Genomic DNA, 20,945 nt, shown 5'->3' with positions numbered 1-20,945 from the left:
TTGCCCTTTAATCAGCAATTGAAATTCATTTAGTGTTTGTAAAGTGTCCAGTACTGAGCATAGGAGATAAAAATGTGAAAATTGTCCCTACCGTCAAGAAGCTTATTTTTTGGTTTTCTACCATGGAAATAGCAAAAATAAAGTACTTTTCCTGCCCTCTAAGAGCATATATTCTAATAGACATATGACCTTACAGTATTACCTGTTTCTTTTTTTTAATTTACTTATTTTTAATTTATTAATTTTTGCTTTTTTGGGAGGGGGAAGGCAGGGTAGTTGGGATTTAGTGATTTGCCCAAGGTCACACAGCTAGTAAGTGCTAAGTGTCTGAGGTTCAGATTTGAACTCAAGTCCTTCTGACTCCAGGGCCAGTGCTCTATTTACTGCACCACCTAACTACCCCCTATTACCTGTTTCTTGAACTCTCTATATCTATCAACAAATATTGAACACCCTTTGGGTGAAATGAGTAATCTAGATACTACTTTTTCTTATACAAAGAAATAAGGTTGATAGTCCCTGTCTCAAAGGCACTTAGAGTCTTGTTAGATGTTATTTAATTATATAACAGTTAAGTAGAATTATAAGGCAATCATATAAAAAGCTAGCATAAGGAATACCTTGTCAGTCACAAAATGAATGGTGTAGGATAGACAGGAGAGTAAAAGAAAGAAGTTGGGGTAGTTACAATAGAAATTCACAGAAATGAAAGTTCAATTAGACTTAGATCAGAATAGAGGCAGGGAAGTTCTCCCTGCCCAGAAAAATTGGCATGAGCTAAAGTTCAGGTACAGGAAACCAAGAAGCCTATTGTTCCACTTGGCTCCGGTGAACAGAACTAAGTTGTGAAGAGGCATATTTAGACTTGGGCTTGACATAAGGAAAAAGATATCAAAAAATGGAATATACTTGAGTACATCGGTGCGATTGGATTGGTATGGGAAATAGGGGGAGATAATCCAGAAAGGCAAACTTTCACCAACTTTGATATGCAGAGCAGGGACTGTCTCTTATGTTTCTTATAATGCTCAGAGTAAGCAGTTAATAATGATAAATTAAGGTTTGGACTACTGTATATGTTACGTTTCTGGTTTTAGTTATAGGCAAAGAGTCAGCAAAGACTAGCTAATTTGTTCAGCTTAAGTGTTTAAAAAAGTGGATTGTTGATCTTTTAAACATCATAAATGTCTACATGAACTTAGAGATTTAAAAGTATATAATTGAGTGGGATTTTTAAATTAAATCAATTATCATTTTTAGGGTCAATGCTATATATGTTCTTCCCTTTTCATTTTCTTCCGACTGTGTGTGATGCTTGTCCTTTAAGGTGACACTATTGCAATTTATGTGGACCATCTCCAGTTGTCTTAATCACATTTGGCCACTGGACCCAGATGACTCTGGAGGAGAAAGTAATGCTGGTGACTTTGCATAGACCTCTCTCATTCAAATCCAGTTCAATTGCAGGTCATGGCATCATCTTGCTGATTTCATGGTCTTCTTCAAGAATGAAGAACAAACAAACCACACGCATTGCTATGTATATAGGTTATTATATGTGGGGGGAAGCAAAATTTAGTGGTCTAAATACTGTTGTGTTCATATTCTTTCATAGAGATATTAGTATGTCATTGAAGGTTTTTTACTTGTGTTGGCAGCATAATATAAAATTGTAAATAATGTCCTCATAAGGCTTTTGAAGTGATTCTATATAGTGAACCCTCATTGTTAACACCTGCTCCAGAAACCATGTTACATTCAGTACCTCTAGTATCTAACCCTTCCAGAATTTCACCATGTGATAGCATATTCTATGATATTCCAGGGCAAAATATAAATATACATATGTACATATAAATGATGCTATGCTCTAAATATGGAGAAGTTTGAAGAGCAAAACCGTCTAATGTTTTCAATTTTTTTTTAATTCTGTTTGTGATTATAAATAAGGAAACTACTCATTGTAATCTTATTTTGTTTCAGGCATATACCTGTCAGATCTGACTTATATTGATTCTGCATATCCATCAACTGGAAGCATTCTAGAAAATGAGCAGAGATCAAATTTAATGAACAACATCCTTCGAATAATCTCTGATTTACAGCAGTCTTGTGAATATGGTAGGTTTTTGGTTAGTTTTTGCATTATTGAAATTGATGAAATTATAGAACTTCTGACACTGTGTAATGACAGGACTTCAGCAAACGGAGTGTCCCCGGGGTTGTGTGATTGATGTCTCTGCTAACTTTTTTTTTAGTGACTTATATGAAGATATTTGGCATACTTGACAAATTTTCAGATGAATTTGAGCATTTTATCTGAAAATTATTCAAAAGTTAGTGTAACCTTGGGCTACGTTAAGAGAAACATTGCTTTTACAAATGAGGAGGTGCAGTAGTCCTGTTTTTTCCTACTTGAATCAAACTTTTATTTGGAGTGTTGTTTTCAGGTCTGAGTACCACATCTTAGAAAAGACATTAATAAGCTATAGACTTGAGGAGACCAGTCACAATTGTGAAGGGCATAGAGTCTGTGCCATATGAGCATCAGTTGAAGCAACTGAAATGTTTAGCCTGAAGAAGAGAAAACTCACCTCTTCCCTCTTCCCCTGGCCCTTTCCCAACCCCCCAAAAGGGGGGAATTTGATATCATGTGAGAGGAGATATATTTATATTGTTTTCAGTATCAGACAGTAGTACTAGGAGCAGTGAATTAACATTGCAAACAGCAAATCAACAGAAGGAAAAACTTCCTAATGTTTAGAAATGTCTAAAAATGGAATGGAGGGGCAGCCAGGTGGCACAGTGAGTAAGAGCACCAGCCCCAGAGTCAGGAGACCTGGGATTGGTTCCAGCCTCAGATACTTCACACCCACACACACAAAAAAAACTGGCCATGTAACCTTGAGCAAGTTACTTAAGCCCAATTGCTTAAAAATATATATATACACATGTGTGTGTGTGTGTGTGTGTGTGTGTGTGTATATATATACATATATATATATATATATGGAATGGATTTCCTCAATAAATAATGGGTTGTCCTTCATAGGAGGTCTTTAATCAAAGTCTGAATGGCTCTTTTTTCAGGTATAACTTTAGCTTTTTAGCACAGATTGGACTAAATGTCCTCCAAAACCTCCTAAAGGTCTTTTCCAACCTTAAAATTCAGTGATTCTGTAATTCCCATATTCAGTGAGTTGACCAGTATATATTGGTGACTGCTATTAACAAACAATATACTACATAAGCTTCTTCTTACCATATTCTGTCAACCAATGGAGTAGTTGTTACTTATTTGCTGTTTGATTCCCTATTTAGATCAGGTGTTCTTCACTTGAAGTTAATTAACTTATTTTAAAAAATATTTGATGACCATATTTCAATATAATTGGTATCTTTTGTAATTATTTCATTCTATGCATTTAAAACCAGATTACCAAAAGGATCCATGAAGCACAAAATGGTTAATAACCCTTGGTGTTTGCAAAACTGTTTCAACTCTTAGCTTTATATCCCTTAAAATGTTCTTGTGTCTTGAGTAAAGCGCAGGCCCCAGAGGCAGGAGGACCTGAGTTCGGTTTTAGCCTTGTAACCTTGGGCAAGTTACTTAACCCCAATTGCCCTCCAAAAAAGGCAAAAAAAAATGTTCTTGTGTTTATGGCATAACACTAAAAGATGTAGTATTAGGAGAATTGACATTGACTAGTTTTGTAGAGTTAATCCCAATCCTACCCTTGGTACATTAACTAGTTGTTAAATACTTACATCCACCAATAAGCATTCAGGTTATCCTCAAAGCAAAGATTAGACTTTTGTTTTTATATTTTTTATGTCCTGCTTTCTCCTCTTACCCAATTTATTAGAATAGGGCAGCAAGTCAAGTGATTCTTAAAAGAGGAGTCTTAAGGGTGTAAATAAATGTATAGAAGTATTTCAACTCTATTGAAAAAATATTGTCAAACTATGAGTCAAAAGTTTTATGAGATTTATACCTGTGACATGGAAAGAATATTACCACTAGATTAAGTTCCTTGTATTTTTATTTCATGATTTATTTTTAGTAATTTGACTAATTTTTCATAAAGTTGCCGCTTTAATATTTTAGAAGATTTATGGTTATTTTAGACTTCTTTTATTATAGGCAAATAGCCAAAATATTTTCTAGAAGGTACCTATTCCTAATTAGTGAGAAAATAATATTATGTGTTTATACCTAAGATTAACTTTAATTACACCAAACTGTATTAAAAGAATGTACCAATTCTGTTGGAAGAGGGATTCATATTTTGTATGAAGAATTTTAAAATCATATAACAAATGCACACTTCTAAAGACGCATTGAAGGTTTTAATTTTCTAAATATGTTGATCATAAACTTAAATATAGTTCAAGTATTTTACACATATGCAGAATTCCCAAATGTTTCCATTGAAATGTTAAGTATGAAGGACTTTGATAGATTAAATTGTTTTTCAAAACAAAAGCAAAAGATGGCCTTTAGTTATTACATAGGTTGTAATTTTGTCCTGTGTAAGCGTTATTTCATATTTAGACTTCTTGTTATATTTTGCCACAGGTAAAATTTCCTTATGTTCTTCCAAGTACATCAGACAGCATTTGCTTCAGAATTTCCTATTTAGAGATGATATACCTCTTAATTTATTTTTTTGTTATGTTTCTAAGCTTATCTTCTAAAGGACTATTATAAAATAATTGGTAGTATCTCATTTTTCCTAGATATTCCCATGTTGCCTCATGTCCAAAAATATCTGAACTCCGTTCAGTATATAGAAGAGCTACAAAAGTTTGTGGAAGATGATAACTACAAGTATGTCTGCCGTCAGTAGCTTGCTGTCCATACTTACTGCTGATTGCCTTCTTTTACACAAAGTTATTTTTATCTTCTTAATTGAAATTAAGATGCAATGTTTTCTTTTCTCTATCAGAAAATCTTTTATACCTCTCTAAAGATTTTTGAGATGTTTTAAGATATTGCCAATCATAAGTTACTAGGGTTTTTTTGTTGTTGATTTAAGCATTGAAGTCACATAAAAATATATGTACTGATATAATCAGAAAGGAAAAACTTAATGATTTGGTTTTATTGGAGTAGAAACATCTGAAGTATATCTTGGTACTATTGATGCTGAAACAGAATGTTTTTTATCTATGCTTCAGGATGAAAGATGGGAATTACTGCCTTGTTTTCTTTAGGTTAAGAAAACATCTAGCCTGCTTTTTTTTTCCTGTTATTTTCATATTTTGAAAAAGTTTCTACATTTAAAAAATGTAACTGATCTTTTAAGTTAAATTTTAGAAATACTTCCTTCGACCAAAAAAACTGATTATGCATCTTATCAGCTAGTAATAATATATCATATGTTGTGTCTTCTATAAAATATCTTTTCCACTTCTAAAGGGTTCATTTTTAAAAGTTAATTAAAAATGTAAACAATAGCTTATTTATCAGTGTTAGCATAATGTATTGCTAATGCCATGCCCTACCTTCATGTGGTAATAATTATTGGCATCTGTGTTAATTTACCTTAAGATTTTTAGAGCATTGTGAGTGAAATTGTGTGTGTTTATGTATGTATACATATATGTGAATAATTATAATCTCAGTAAAAGGTTAAAAGTTTTAAAGGTAACCAGTAATGCATACAGTTAAAATAATTAATGTTTTCTATAATCCATAGTAACTTCATTAAATGTATTTAAAATTCCTTAAGTTTTGAAAAGGTATTTGGCATCCTTACCTTAACTGCCCTACCCCCCCCCCAAAAAAAAGTAAACATGAATCTAGTTGTGGCCTATGCAAAGAAAGGAATAAAAGTGATGGATCTAAAATTCATGAAAGTCTGTGTATGTTATGTGGCTCAAGAAAATTCTTTGTTAAAAGCTATATGACAGTGATTAATTTCTTTAAAATATTTGCAGATACAGAAGACAGGAAGTTCATCTTTCCTTAATACAGTCACATAGAATTCAGTTGATTTTAATTAATAATAATTTTGCCTTTACTAAAAAGAAAATCTTTATTGAATTTCTGAACCAGCAAATGAAATGACATTAGTAGATACCAAGTAGTTTTTAATAAATCTGATTCCAAAAAAGAACACCATCAGAGGAAGATAAAGACTAGACATATAATTTCATTGGTATGGGGAATGCCAGCCAGACTTCCTTCTCTGCAACTTAAAAGCCTTAAGAGAGTTGGCTAGAGTGCCACACAGCCAGGATGTTACCAGGATGTTAGAGGTAAAGCTTGAACCTGAAGTTGCCTGATTTTAAGACCACTTCTTTATCCATTATGCTGTGCTGCCTTAAGTCAATAAGCTGACCTGAATTACCAATTTGGCTACTTTAATTGGAGATGAGAGGGAGATGCCACCTGCAGATTCATTGAGTCAGTAAGTCAGCAAGCATAGAAAAGCAAAAAACATTACCTGCCTTCAGAGAGCTAACACTGTAATGAGAGAGACCACTTGGCAATAACTAAGTATAGAAAAGATATTTATGTAATAAATGACAGTTAATCTGTAAGTAGAAGGCATAAGCAGCAATTTTATTTCCTTCCTGGTGCTGTTTCTGACTCTTGGCCTTCATAACCTAAAACATTCTTCCCTCTCTTAATACTAGTCCCCTTCTCCCATTAATGAGCTCCTCCTGGAGCTGACATTTTGTGGAGGGGCCGAGGATGGTGTTCATTCCTCTCTGGGTCTTGTTCCTAGCTTCCAGAATTGAAAACCATGCCCCCTGTATCAGGAACCTTCATCCTTTTCCCCCTTAACCCTTCTCCTATGTGTTTTCTTTCCTCAGTAGAATGTAAGATCCTTGAGGGTAGGGACAGTCTTTTTTCTTGTGCTTGTATCCCCAGTACTTTGCACAATAGCACATAGTAAATGCATATTGCCCACCTGCCTTCATTCTTTCAGGAGACTAGAAAAGGCCTCCTACAGAAGTTGGGATTTGGGCTGAGGCTTAAAGGAAGCCAGGGAAGCTCAGAGTTGGAGGTGAAGAGAGAGCGCCCCAGGAGTAGGGGACATACACTGCAAAACACAAAGTTGGGTGATCATATGCAGACCACCCCTATCCCTTGCCCCCCAAAAAACACCAAACCAGAAAGTAGGCCTGTATCACTGCAGGATAAAGTGAATGCTAAGTAGTGAATAGTGAAGTGACTGAAAGAGCAGTAAGAGCCAGCTTGCAAAGACTTTTAAATTCCAAACAGAGGACATTATAGTTCATCCTGGAGATGATAGGGAAGCACCAGGGTTTATTGACTGTACCTTTAGAAAAATCACCCTGACAACTGAGTGGAAGGTGTTTAGTGGAAGGTGGAATAGTTGGGCAGACAGGAGAAGCCAGTGCTAAGCAGTGTCATGAAAACCCAGAAGAGAGAAAATGATTAATAGTTTGCAGAGAACTCAAGGAGGATGAGACTTGAGAAAAGGCAGAGTTGTCCACTAAGAGATCATTGGTAAGAGAACGATTTCAGTTGAATAGTGAAGCTGGAAACCAGATTGAAGAGGATTACTCAAAAATATAAATAAGAACAGAGGAAGTACAGTCACTTAGTGTAAATGACTTTCTCAGGGAGTAACTGAGGAGAAAAGAAAGACGTCACTAATCAGCAGGAGTGGCAGAATCATGGAAGAGTTTTTTAAGAATGGGAGAGATGTAGGTGTATCCGTAGGCAAGTGCAATCAGTAGATAGGAAGAGATTGATGATTACAAAGAGTGGGGATGATAGTGAAGGCAATCTGTTGGAGAATATGAGTACTTATAACTGAGGTGGGCCTTGTTAGGGGGAAGGGCCTCATCTACATGTGAGAAGGAGGAAGGGAGGAGATATATGGTCAGGATATCTGTGATGTTGAAATGAGGAGGAGGAGGAAGAGGAGAAGAGAAAAAGGAGCTCTCAGCAAATGACCTCAATATTTTTCCACATTAATATCAATAAGGAGTGACCACTAACAGATGGGAGAAAACAGATAGAGTATACCTATGAACCCAAAAGTCATTTGTTTGGGGGCAGACAACCCTATAAGCCTCAGTAACACGTAAAGAAAATGGGACAATTGACAATCAGTGAACTCTGAAAGTCATTGTGGCATATTGTAGAAGGTTTTTAATTTGGTGTTAGGAATACCTAGGTTCATATCCTTCCTGAAACACTTGATAATTGTGTGACCTTGGGCAAGTCACTTCATTCCTTTGGGCCCCAGTTTCCTTATCTAATGTATAATGAGGGAGTTAGACTCAGTCACTTCTATGAACAAAAATTAAATGATGCTTAATGAATTCTCTTCACAAAGCACAGAAATAGTTCATGCATTTTAAAATTGTTTCCATACAGAATGGTTTAAATAAAAGGTTGTTGCACTTAGGAGACTAAATAACAGTTACTTAGAAAATTCGGTACTATAGGATACTTTATTTCCAGTGATTACAGAGAAGTCAGGTAGCACTGTATTTTAGCTTAAAAACAAGAAGCCTTAAAGTTCTCTAGAGATGGTCTTCAAGATTTTAAAATATGCCTTAAAGTGGTTCTTATGTATGTTAGCTGACATCCTAGAGATGAAAAATATGGACCTTATCTTAGAGATCACTTCGTTTGCTATTCTGACACCTGGTATATTTTGAGTAAAATAAACAGATGAATATTCTTTACTTGAGAAATGATTCCCATTTTCCCTCATTGGGATCTTCCTATAATATTTCCTTTCCTTTCCCTGTTTCCCTAGAAAAAGTATAGTTTTAATGCAGCCTATAGTCCTTAGCCCTATCAGAAGAACCAACTAAAACCAACCTTGTAGAAGGACCATTTTTTAGTTGTCCTGTCTGGAATCTGTCAAAGGACCAGTTATCATTACTATTGCCTCTCTATTGTTAGCATTTAATAAGACATACTTTATATCCCCAATTGATACAAGCTAATCTTTCTTTGATAATTTATAAACGATATAGGAATCTTTTGCTTCCTTGTGATCAAAATCATGAATATCAGAAAAAAGAATGTCTGGATATCATTTTACCAGCAGAGTATAGAAACAGAAATTTATAAAGATTCCCAATTGATAGAATCTTTGTAAATCTTCTTGCCTTTCATTCTAGACAGATGACTATCAATCTCAATCTTAAAGGTACAAAAAAAGAAAATTCTACAAATCCCTCAATAAAATGTTATTTCATGGCACAAACATCATCATAGTTATCATTTACATAGCACCTACTATGTGCTAGGCATTGTGCTAAGCATTTTACAGATACTGTCTCATTTTATCCTTACAGCAACCTGGACCGTAAGTGCTATTATGGTCTCCATTTTACAGTTGAGGAAACTGAGTCAAACAGAGGTTAAGTGACTTAACCCAGGGTCACACAGCTTATAAGTATCTAAGGATGGATTTGAACTCATATCCTCCTGACTCCAGGCCCAGCACTCTATCCACTGTGCCAGCTAGCTGCCTATAACTTCACTTTTGAGAAAAACTTACTGACTAATCAGAATATCTTGCTCAGTAAAACTCCAGACTATACACATTAAGCTGAGCCTTTGGTAGGATTTATCAAAAATATCTGAAATCTAATCCTTAAAGCTACTTTTTTATTGTTAGGAACTTCTGATAAACTGAATTTAAAATATTGATACTGGGTGGAAGAATTTTTTTTTAAAAACTGAGTATTGAGCAGAAAGTAATGAAACTGGTAGTTCTGAAAAAAGACAAAAACCGGCTTGAAACAATTGAGACTACTTTCTCAAAATAATAAGTGTCTATAATGTCTCATGTTGAAACACTGAAAAGATAAGGTGAACTGCCAGGCAGCCCTATAATAACTGCCAAGAACCCTAAGGCACAAGGCGATAATATTTCTTTCCTCTAGTGATGTTTTCTATAAATTTTTTTTTAATGTTTTTTCTTCCTGTGACATCTTTTCTCATGAGGATTACTTTTAAGAACTATTAACCTAACCTAATTTTTGAGAAAATTAAGGATTTGGTTTTTGCTCACTTGTATGTCTGTATGTATGTGTGTGAGTGTGTCTGTGTCTGTGTGTTTGTAATTTATTGGTGAAGTAAATTATGAAAATGATTTTGTAAAAATATCTTTAGAAATGAGACATAAAAAGTTTATTTTATAAATGTTTTATCTTTAAAGTCATTTGTAATAATTTCATGTGGATTTTGTTGGTTTCTTCTTTAAATATAGGCTTTCGTTAAAGATAGAGCCAGGAACAAGCACACCACGTTCTGCTGCTTCCAGAGAAGATTTAGTAGGTAATGTCCAATTTGTTATCATCAAAAAGTGAAATAAGATTATTTTCTCCTAATAAAAAAGTTCTTTATTACAAGATAAATAATAATTAGCAAATTTTATAATGTATGCTAAAATTTGTGCTCATTTATGAAAACAAAATTTTTCTTTTGATCAACAAATTTTTTATATTTAGTCAGTTATATATGTTATTCTGAATTTGTAAGTAGTAGAAGAGACAAAACATATATAAGAAAATGTTTTAGGAACCTGCAGCTTTGATGACAGACATTTCTAGAGAAACCAACTAACCTTCCTTACCCCTCCAAACAGAAGCCATTCCATTTAATAATTACGGAAAGCTGGTGTGCAGACTTAATTTTAATACCTTTTGAAAGAGCATAGAGAGTAATTGTGGTCAATAGATAGCAACATAGCCTAATGGATATTGTGTGCTGGGTTTATCCATAGGAGCTGGGTTCAAATCCCACCTTTAGACACTTGCTGTCTATGTCTACATGGGGAAATCACTTTTAGATCTCTATGACTAGAGCAACTCCCTAAGACTTGCCTACTGAGTTCTAGTTAGTGATTTCCCTGGATAATGAAATCACTCATTCCTCTTATTTATGTAATGCTGAACTAAGTGGTGAATTTTAATTTCAAATTTCAGCAAATTCAGAGACTAGATTTTTATAATCTCTTTTTTATAATGTTATCCTCCATGTACTAGGTATATTTTGTTAGGTGATCATACAAAATGTATAGTATGTAATTAAAATAAAGTCAGAATTCAAAGTTATTAGTCCTTTATGTGGGTATTGTACTTAATTTAAAAAATAATTACAAGAGACTGTGGTGTACTGTACAGAAAATGTGCAGGAGCTTAACAAGAAAGCTCAACGTATGCTAATTTTTTTTGTTAGGATATGATCTTTTTTTCCTAAAAATACACATAGTTTGGTTTGTCATATTGTTCGAGTTTCTCATCCCCTAAACCCTTCCAATTTAAATATACTCAGTACCCCACTTGGAGACAAAATGGGGCCTACTATTTCCTTATTGAAGCATCCTTACAGAAACTCCTGCCTCTAAAATTTAGAAAGTGCCCTGGTACCAATAATTTTTTCTTAAAATATATAGAAGGTTTTGTGGGGTTTTTTTCAGACTTTTGATTTTATTGGTGAAGGGAGCTCCCCATTAAAGAAGTTTCCCTGGTCCATGCAGATCTACAAGGATGCAGCAGCACCTTAGTCTTAGAAAGTTGCCTGAAGAGCACTCAGGTGTGACTTCCCCTTGATCACACAGTGCCCATAAGGGGCAGGCCTTGGGTTCAGGCCTTCCTTACTCCGAGGCCAGCTATCTATCTACTCTCAGAAACAAAATAATCTTTGTTTCTAGTTTTGTCTTGTTCTCCTAATAGACTTGGAAAGTGAATGCCATTCTTATTGTTGCTATAAATAGACAATTCTAGAGATCATCCAGCGCAGACCCCTAGTTTTGTTGATTATAAAGCTAAAACCCAGAGAAGTTAGAGAACTCACCCAAGTGAGTGGGTTGGGATCTGAAAAACTGGGACAAAAATCCAAGTTCCTTGACTCTCTCTTCAGCATTTTCCCCACAATGCCAACACTAGTCATCTATTTGAAGATGGAGAAAGTCTAGAGGCAAGTAAGTGAAGGAGAAAATTATTAATAAAGGAAGTGCGATGAAGCTACATTGGTAGCACAGGAGACCTAAAATTTTGTCCGGTGATCTTAAGATATGTAACTATTGAATGCTCTTTTTAGAGCAAGAATCATGGTGACCCGCCCGACATTACATGGTTATGTCATCCAGGTTTGTTTGTTTTTTTTAATTTGATTAGGTAAAATGCAACCAACACCAATTATATAAAATAAACATTATGTCTTTCTCCTTTAAAAGGTTAATAATATATTCAAAGCATGTACTGTTACATTTTAGTAGTCATTACATTGTTTTGAATAGTTTGTGTTGCTTTTTCCAGCTGGAAATTTTGATATGGAAATGTAAATAGGCCTGCACTATTTTCTTAATAATGGTTAGTTTTTCATCTTGTCCCTTGTATAATTGAAAAGGACTAGCATTAATTTATATTGGAAATTTAAATAATATCATCTATATAGCAGTTTAAGGATTGCAAAGCCCTTTACAGGTATTTATCCTCATAACAACCCTGGAAGGTAGATGCTGTTGTTATCCCCATTTTCCAAATGAAGAAACTGAGGCAAAGCAAGGTAAAGTGACTTGCTTAGGATCACAAAACTAGTAAAGTGTCTGAGGCAAGATTCAGGTGTTCCTGAATCCAGGTCCAATGCTACTACACCATCAACCAAAAGTAATTTTTTGACGTGTGTCATAATCTTCACCATTTAACATTTATTGTTCTGATGTATCTACTTTTTTTTAGGTAATACTGACTCTCAGATGTCAATCTGTCAGTTGAGAAACCTATCAATTTGTTTTGTTTTGCTTGAGATTGGCTCCCTAGCTCTCTTAGTTTGGAAGTGCATTGGCCATTCACAGACCTGATCCCACTGCTGATTGACATATGTGCTTTGATTTGCTCTAATTCTGACCTGGGCTGGTCCATCCCTCTTTAGGCAACCTGGCAGCCTCCCACCCTCAGAGTTTCACCAAACTGGTGCCTGATTTAGTGTGGACACCAGATTGATTTAGATTTAGATTGGTTTGAACTCCCTAGTTCAAATGGTCCACCAGCCTCAGCTTCCCCATTAGCCAGGATTAAAAGGCATACATCACCGTGCCCAGCCTGAGTGTCTGTTTAAGGAGAATATGCTATCCTAAAACTTTCAACCTTCCCAATTTTAAAAAAGAGAGAGAGAGAGACTGTTGAACTCTACTTTTACACTCAAGCTTAAACAGTAGTAAATTTTATCTTCATAACCAGTTTGTATAAGCCCCTGCATTATTTATGGCAGGCAGAACCTTCAGACAGATAATAGGAAAGTTAGTCAGCATTTGATTTGGGTTCTAATCCCAGCTCTACCATTTCCAAGCTGTGCAACTTTAAATAAGCATCTAACTTCCTAGAACCTTGATCTCCTTCTCTGGGAAACAAGAACAGTATCTGCCCTCATGGTCAGAATGTGATGATCAGAAAAGATTAAAAACACAAAAAGGAACTTCCTTTATATTATTGTCAATAAAGAAATAAGCCCAGTACCTAGGTCTGTCTTAATAGACTTTTAAAAAACTTTCTTTCTGACTTGCCAAACCAAAAGTGATACAGGAGAAGAAAACTAACAGTTCCTTATACCTTCAAATGAGTGTGTGTGTGTGTAAGTGTAACACAGTTGGCAAACTTTAGATTTTTTATTTGTTTTTGTGAGGCAGTTGGAATTAAGTGACTTTGCCCAGGGTCACACAGCTAGTAAGTGTCAAGTGTCTGAGGCCAGATTGGAACTCGGGTTTCCCTGACTCCAGGGCCAGTATTTTATCTACTGCACCACCTATTCTGTGCTCCTTAGGTGAAGCAGCTAGCACCTAATTGGCAAATCAAGCACAGTGAGCTCTCAGAAATAGTAATGTACTTTTATATGTATATTGCTGCTGAGAACTCAGGACACCTGTTACTTTTTAAAATATAATCATGTTATAATGTATGTATTTTGTGTTTTCTCATTTGGGATGTATGGTAGACATAAACCTGTTCAAGATCAGAATAGAGGATAGACTTTGATAATTCCGAATCAATAAGATGCAGTTGACATCAGTATTTTAAGCCAAATCTTACATGTTTTATGGGACCCAATAGTATCATTATGTTGTGAAATGTTGTTTATGAAAACACATCCTTGGAAATGGCTTTTTTCCCTCTAAACCGTAGGTCCAGAAGTAGGAGCATCTCCACAAGGTGGAAGAAACATCGAAGCAGCAGCAGGAGTCCTGCTACAACAAACACCTGCATCACCTAGGAACCTGATCCCACATGGACACAGGAAGTGCCATAGCCTTGGTTATAAGTTAGCATTTTTTTAAACATTCAGATAATTAAAATTGCTTATCAGTTGGACTTATTTTCTGTGAATTTTAATGATCATTAGTTTTCTTGCACATAAATTACCACAGTTTCTGATTTTTGCATCAGAAATTTAGTTTGCTCAAAATTTTTAATTTCCCAGTTTGCCTAAATTTGATAAAAATTTCTTACTGATATTTGTAATATGTTTTGAGGGAGATATTCTCAATTAAAAACAATTCTATAAAAAAGACATTCAATAAAAATTTTAATTTCTTGACAAGTAATATACTTGTGCAGATAACCTGGTACAAATAAAATCACAGCAAATGTTCCCCTAATCAGTTACAAATTTGCTTTCTTAAAAATCTCAGCCTGTGGATTTTGTCAGTTTTGTACATGTCATTTTCTTTCTCAGCCAAAACAAATCATCTTAAATTATGATCTAAGACTGGAGAGTTTTCAATTTTATTGCTAAATGTTAAAGGGAAAAGGGAATGTGGTTCTCGTTTTTTCCAGAAAATTTGCCTTTGGGATTTGGACTCATTATTCAGTCCTGGCATATCTTTTGCAAATTTTTTTACTATATACCCCACCTTCTCTCTCTCTTTCCCCCTCTACCCCCCTTCTCCCCAGCCCTTCCAAACACTACTATAAAATTATTTAGATTAAATTATTCAAAATAAAAGTGAATCTAAGTTTCAAGTTGACGTAGATTTAAAGCATCTTTTTAAAAAGTTTTGTTTTATAGATACATATTACCAGTTTTCAGTAGTTCTTTCCCTTGGTCTTTAATAGAGCCAGAGACTTGTAAAATCATAGCCTAGGCCTAGAGGGGAACTTCAGAGGCTGTCTACTCCAACTTATTTTACAGATGAGAAAACTGAGTCCTGTGGAAATTAAATGACTTGTCTGGGGTCACATAGGTATTGTTAGAAGTGGGATTGAACCCACTGACTTCGCCAATGTTCTTTCCACTTTACTGATCTTTTATATTTGTAGAAGTATATAGTTTTCGGGGCGGCCAGGTGGCTCAGCGAGTAAGAGCATCGGCTCCAGTGTCGGGATGACCTGGATCAATCCGGGCTCAGATACTCAGCACCACACCCAGAAATAACTGGCCGTGTAACCTTGAGCAAGTTACTTAACCCTGATTGCTTTAAAAAAAAAAAAGTATATAGTTTTCTATGGTTGTAACTATTTCCTTTTTATAAGAATAAGTCAAAAAAACTAATGTCTGGTAACATGTGCAAATACAAATGTTCTATCTACATTGCCCTAAAGTAAGAGTAATAAAATACAAGACTAATTTTTTTCTCTTTCCAGTTTCATTCATAAAATGAACACAGCAGAATTTAAGAGTGCAACATTCCCCAATGCAGGGCCAAGACATCTACTGGATGACAGTGTCATGGAGCCCCATGCACCATCCCGAGGGCAGGCTGAAAGCTCTACTTTGTCTAGTGGAATATCAATAGGTAAGGAATATGCCTTCAAAATCATTACAAAATATACTCCTCAGGGCTTCTTCATGGGATTTAAGTTCAGTTAACCTTGAACCAAAGAGGCGTCAAGTGGCTTCCACAAACTTAATTATGATCATTATTAAAATTATGTTTATATTTTCCCTGTTCACATAGTAATTAAGATATAAAAGCTCTAATTTTATTTGTTCAAAATAAATTACTTGAAACAGAAATAAAAATATCTGAAAATGAAAGTGATCCCAAGTTTTCTTTTACATCATTTATTTATTCTCTTTATAAAATCTACATGCTAATATTTTAACAAATTCATGTAGTACCATCACTTTATTTTTAGAGGTATACTGGAGGATATGTGGGTGCTAGTATTCATTTTATGACCACAATTAGATAATTTATTCTATAGGCAACTAGGGGAAGCTATGGATAGAGCTATGTGCCTTGAGTCAGGAAGCCCAGAGTTCAAAACCATCCTCAGACACTTACTGTGTGACCTTGGGCAAGTCACATAATATCTATCTGCCTCAGTTTCCTTAACCATAAAATGGCAATAATAATAATAATAATAGCACCTACTTCCTAAAGTTGTTGTGGGGAGGAAATAAAACATTTGTAAAGCTCTTAGCACAATACCTGACACATAGAAGGTACTACATAAATGATAATGATGATGTATATTCAGACTGGATGAAAACTTGTTTTGACTTTTTAAAAAACATAATAATTTTTGGTTTTAGGTAGCAGTGATGGGTCTGAGCTTAGTGAAGAGACCTCGTGGCCTGCCTTTGAAAGGTAAGACAAAGTGCTTATTTAAAAGCTCTGAATTGAATTTGTGTATTCACTTATATTATGTCCCCATAGATTCACATTAAGCTGTAGAAATTGATTTTAGGGGTCTGAAATTTTAAGTAGTAAAGTTAGATTTATCTCCATGTGGAATTTTTTTCATTAAGAGAATTCACCAATCACTTATTCACCAAACATATTTATTTTTGAGGCACCCAGTATGCAGAAAACACTGCCTTAGGGACTTTAAAAAAAGGTAGTCCCTGCTCCAGTTTACTTTGTAGTCCACTGTAAATGAGATGTAATGTCAGTCTGTAAGTGTTTATGAAGTACTTATTATGTGCCCGGCACTATACTAAGTTCTGGGCATATAAACAAAGGCAAAAACCTGGTTGCTGCCCTTACAGAATTCACATTCTAGTATAGCAGACAGCATGGAAATACCCATTATATATATAAGATATGTAGAGTGCATAAATGGAAGATTACCTCAGAGGGAAGCATTTGGAGGCAACTGGGAAAGGCCCCTTGAAGAAGGTGAGATTTGAGCTGTCTTTGAAAGGAGGCAGGTAGCAGAGGAGAGGAGGGAAAGATGAAAAGTCAGGATGGAGTAGTATGTGGGAGAAATGGTAAATAACCCAATTTTACTGTACTGTAGAAGGCCAGGTAGATAGGGACAGTCCAGGTTCTGTAGGGCCTTTGACTGCCAAACAGGTTTTCTAGTTGATCATAGACATAACGAGGAGCCACTAGAATTTACAGTTAAAGAGAGTGACGTGGTCACACTACACTCTAGTAGTACAGTGGAAGATGGATGAAGATCATGTGGCACAAGTTTATTGTCACCACAGTTTTCTAATTTGTACCCGTTCTGTTTAGCGGCATGTGAATAGAAGTGAAGGAGACCAGTGGTAGGAATAATCCGAGGCTGGGGCTTGGCTGCAGGTAAAAGATTCTGAGGGGACTTGAGACACTTTGTGTAGTTGAGTTAAAAGTCATTAGATAGAATAGAACATGCTGAGCGTCCTGAACGGTCTGAGGAAGGAGAGATCACATTTGATTGTGAGTATTTATGATACAATAGGAATAGAATTTCCCTGTACGATTTGTCATGAAGTAAGGCTGAATTTTGCAAATTTTCTGATTTTCATGACTTCAGCATTCCTTTGAGTTCTAAGTAGACGATGATAATTCCAGCCATGATTGCCACTAGTTTATGTCACCTCGATCGAGTCACATGTCCTCTCTGGGAGGAAACATTCTGTGCATCCAAAGAGTATTGCACCTGGTCTGAGAGGGTTCAGTTTCTGCCTTTGACACCTCCCTAGCTGGGTGACCACAGGCCCATCACTTCACCATCATCTATAAGATAGAGAGAGTTGTACCTGTCTCACAGAGTTGTTCTGAGTCTCAAATGAGATGATGTAAAGTGTTTTGTGAACTTTAAAGTGTTATGTAAATATCCCTGGTTATTACTCAGTTTCCTTACATTTTTTTTTTAAGCAAATGGGGTTAAGTAACTTGCTCAAGGTTACACGGCCAGTTATTTTTGTGTGAGTATCTGAGGCCGGAACCGATCCCAGGTCTCCCAATGCTGGGGCCAGAGCTCTTACTCCCTGCGCCACCTGGCCACCCCTAAGCAAGTGGGGTTAAGTAACTTGCTCAAGGTTACACAGCCAGTTATTTTGTGTGGGTGTTAAGTATCTGAGCCCAGAACTGATCCCAGGTCTCCCAAATCTGGGGCTGGCACTCTTACTGTGCCACCTGGCCACCCTTCTTACATATTTTTTTTTAAGTGATTTAACTAAATAATCCCTTCCAGCCCCATGTAAGCCATGTCACCTTTAACCATTCAGAAAAGTAGACAGCCCCAGACTCTTCCTCTATTCCAAGGGTAGGAATCGTGTCATTTAATAAATTGGAAGTATCAGTAACGCAGCTTTACAAGTATATTTGAACATTTTCAGTAGCACAGAAAGTTTTTATTTCCCCATGTAAATTGGCAGCGTAGTGTTTTCTGCTACATGTGTAACTTCTTCTCTTGTTGTCTAAAGGATTTGATTTAAAAGATCAAAATTGTCTACCTATAGCAATTGACATACAGAATTTATATAAAATAAGACATTTATATCTGAACTCCAGTGGGAAAAAAATGAGTAATAATAATATGTTAGAATTAAAATTCCTCCACAAAAACTAGCCATGTGACCTTGGGCAAGTCACTTAACCCCAGTTGCCCTCCAAAAAAGCAAAAAAAAAAAGAGAGAATTAAAATTCCTTTAAGACTTTTTCCTTATTTCTAGTCATTTGGGCGTTCAGTAAGTGTACATAGCACTTCATCTTCATTTCTTGACCTAAATAATTTAGGAGTAAAATGGATACAAGCCACAAAGGTTATTTTCATTGTCTGTTTAAATTGTTGCAACAGCTTATGCTGAAATTTAACGTCTTCCCTACATTTACAAGTTTTATTAAAAAACTACTTATTCCCTCTTAATTTCAAATTATAAGTGTATTTGAACTGATAGTAAGAATTTTTGAAGCAACCATAACTTTTCTGGGCAGAAACATCATGTAAGTTGAAAGAGGAATTAAATTTTAATACTTAATGTTCATAAAGATTTCTTCTCATCAGTATGCGATATGGGTGGTTACAGAGTAGTAGTCAAAATATTTCTTCAATATTTCATTTCTTCTGGATTTAGAATTGTTAGTATCCTCAAGTTTGCTTTTTTTTTATACTATTTTAAATTATTTCTTTTGCAAACTTTAATCCACTCTTTTTGCTTAGATTTTCCTAAGAGGAAAAAGCAGAAAAGTTCCCATTAATTTTGTCTTTTTTTAAATTGAACAAATTATCTAATAATTTGAGTTTTTATTCTTGGAAAAGAACCTAGTCCTTACTATCAGCTGTTGACTACAGAGTATTTTAGAGAGTACCAAAACCTGTGTTACATATTCTTTTGGTGATACCTACAGAATTACTAGAGTAATAATGTGTTAAAAGATCCTGGCAGCTTCATTATGAAAGCACTCTTTCTAGGAGTGAACTTCAGAAACCTCTAAAATTTGGTGACAGATGTTTTGCTTTTCAGACATTTGCAGCTGAAAGATAACTGCCATTGTGCCAAGTTTAAATCATATAGCATGTTGTGAAATATTACGAGTACAGTTAAATAAATGCTGCCCCAAAGAAATGATAGAAAAAAATAAAACCAGACTTAAGATTCTTGACAGTGGATAGCACTCAAAATACTAAACTTAATGCATAAAGTCATTCCTCTTAAAGTAAATTTGCATCCTGTATTTGCTATTGCTTAAGATAACAAAGTAATGTTTTTCATTTTAAATGTTATTTGTTAACAGCGCTACTTCTAACTTTCCCCAGGAAAAGAGGAATGTCAGTATCTATACATGTCTTTTTCCTTTTTTAAGTCACATAACATTTTGAATAAATGATGCCTCAAAGAGTTTTAACACAACTTTTGATTGATATGAAAATAAAATACTGTCAAATGTTTAGCACTCTGTTAATGATTCACCTCTTTTCTTTGACTGTTAGCATGGGATCGAAAGGAAAATAATAGATAAGACTGTTTTAGTTCATATTTAAATAGAGGCTTTGTTGCATTTTAGGTGTCTTCATAGGGACATAAAGTAAAAATGACTTGTTCAGGTCATTCAGGTATCAACTTAAATTTGAATTCAAGGAGATACGATAGGAGTTAATTGTTGTATTTTTAAGTGTTTCTGTATTTTTTGGCATACTTTGTGTATCTGTAACACTTGAATTCTTTACAAAAATTATGGTGATGAAAGTCTGGTAATGACTGTCAGTCACATTAAAAACCATAAAATGTTTTTTAGAGCAACTGATATCACCCTTTCAGCGATAAATTATTTTTTTTAATCTATGCTGCATGCTTTTTTAAAAAGAGAACTCATCAGATACTGTCCATTTGTAATGGTAGTCAGCTATATTACTGGGAGAAGCTATTATACTGTTCTAGGTACTGATGATGATTGTGTGGATAAAAGTATATGTAATATATACAATTTATAATGGAATCCAACAGGAACAGATTATACCATTCTCTCGGTCCGGTGACAAGAGTGGCACGAAATGGCTATCGGGGCCACATGAAGGCCAGCAGGTACAATTCCCCTGCACTCAGGGGTCGTAGAATTTCCCTCTGGTGTTGGTGATTGGCATAAGTGGGTGTGGTCTGATATTCTTTTTCTTTCCCAAATCATTGATTAAGATTTAATCAGAAATCCCAATATAACTTTCTTCTTATGATTTAATGTACATGATTTTGCAATATTGCTACCTTCTGACCTACAAATGATTATTAGCATCTTGCATCTTTCTGGCAAACTATTAAAGATTCTTTTAAGTAGGTGTCT

General features: G+C 35.1%; 1 protein-coding gene across 5 annotated transcripts in view; it reads left to right on the top strand.

Annotated features, from left to right (window-relative positions):
• Nucleotides 1-20,945, top strand: part of RALGPS2 (Ral GEF with PH domain and SH3 binding motif 2) — a 257,390-nt gene that overhangs the window by 183,524 nt on the left and 52,921 nt on the right. For 4 of the 5 annotated variants that reach the window (XM_069065478.1, XM_069065477.1, XM_069065480.1 and 1 more), the window contains 7 exons: nucleotides 1,984-2,121; nucleotides 4,741-4,831; nucleotides 10,221-10,288; nucleotides 14,137-14,272; nucleotides 15,595-15,746; nucleotides 16,490-16,544; nucleotides 20,615-20,692. In XM_069065478.1, the coding sequence (XP_068921579.1) occupies nucleotides 1,984-2,121; nucleotides 4,741-4,831; nucleotides 10,221-10,288; nucleotides 14,137-14,272; nucleotides 15,595-15,746; nucleotides 16,490-16,544; nucleotides 20,615-20,692 (718 nt within the window). The remainder of the gene's footprint in view (nucleotides 1-1,983; nucleotides 2,122-4,740; nucleotides 4,832-10,220; nucleotides 10,289-14,136; nucleotides 14,273-15,594; nucleotides 15,747-16,489; nucleotides 16,545-20,614; nucleotides 20,693-20,945) is intronic. The other variant, XM_069065479.1, reaches the window with a different exon arrangement.

This window comes from Petaurus breviceps, unplaced genomic scaffold (assembly GCF_028583685.1).
Source record: "Petaurus breviceps papuanus isolate PSGF00001 unplaced genomic scaffold, PetGlider_PUasm1.0 90692, whole genome shotgun sequence".
Taxonomy (NCBI): Eukaryota; Metazoa; Chordata; class Mammalia; order Diprotodontia; family Petauridae; genus Petaurus; species Petaurus breviceps.
Note: the sequence above shows the minus strand (reverse complement) of the source record. Positions and strands in the feature narration are given on the sequence as shown.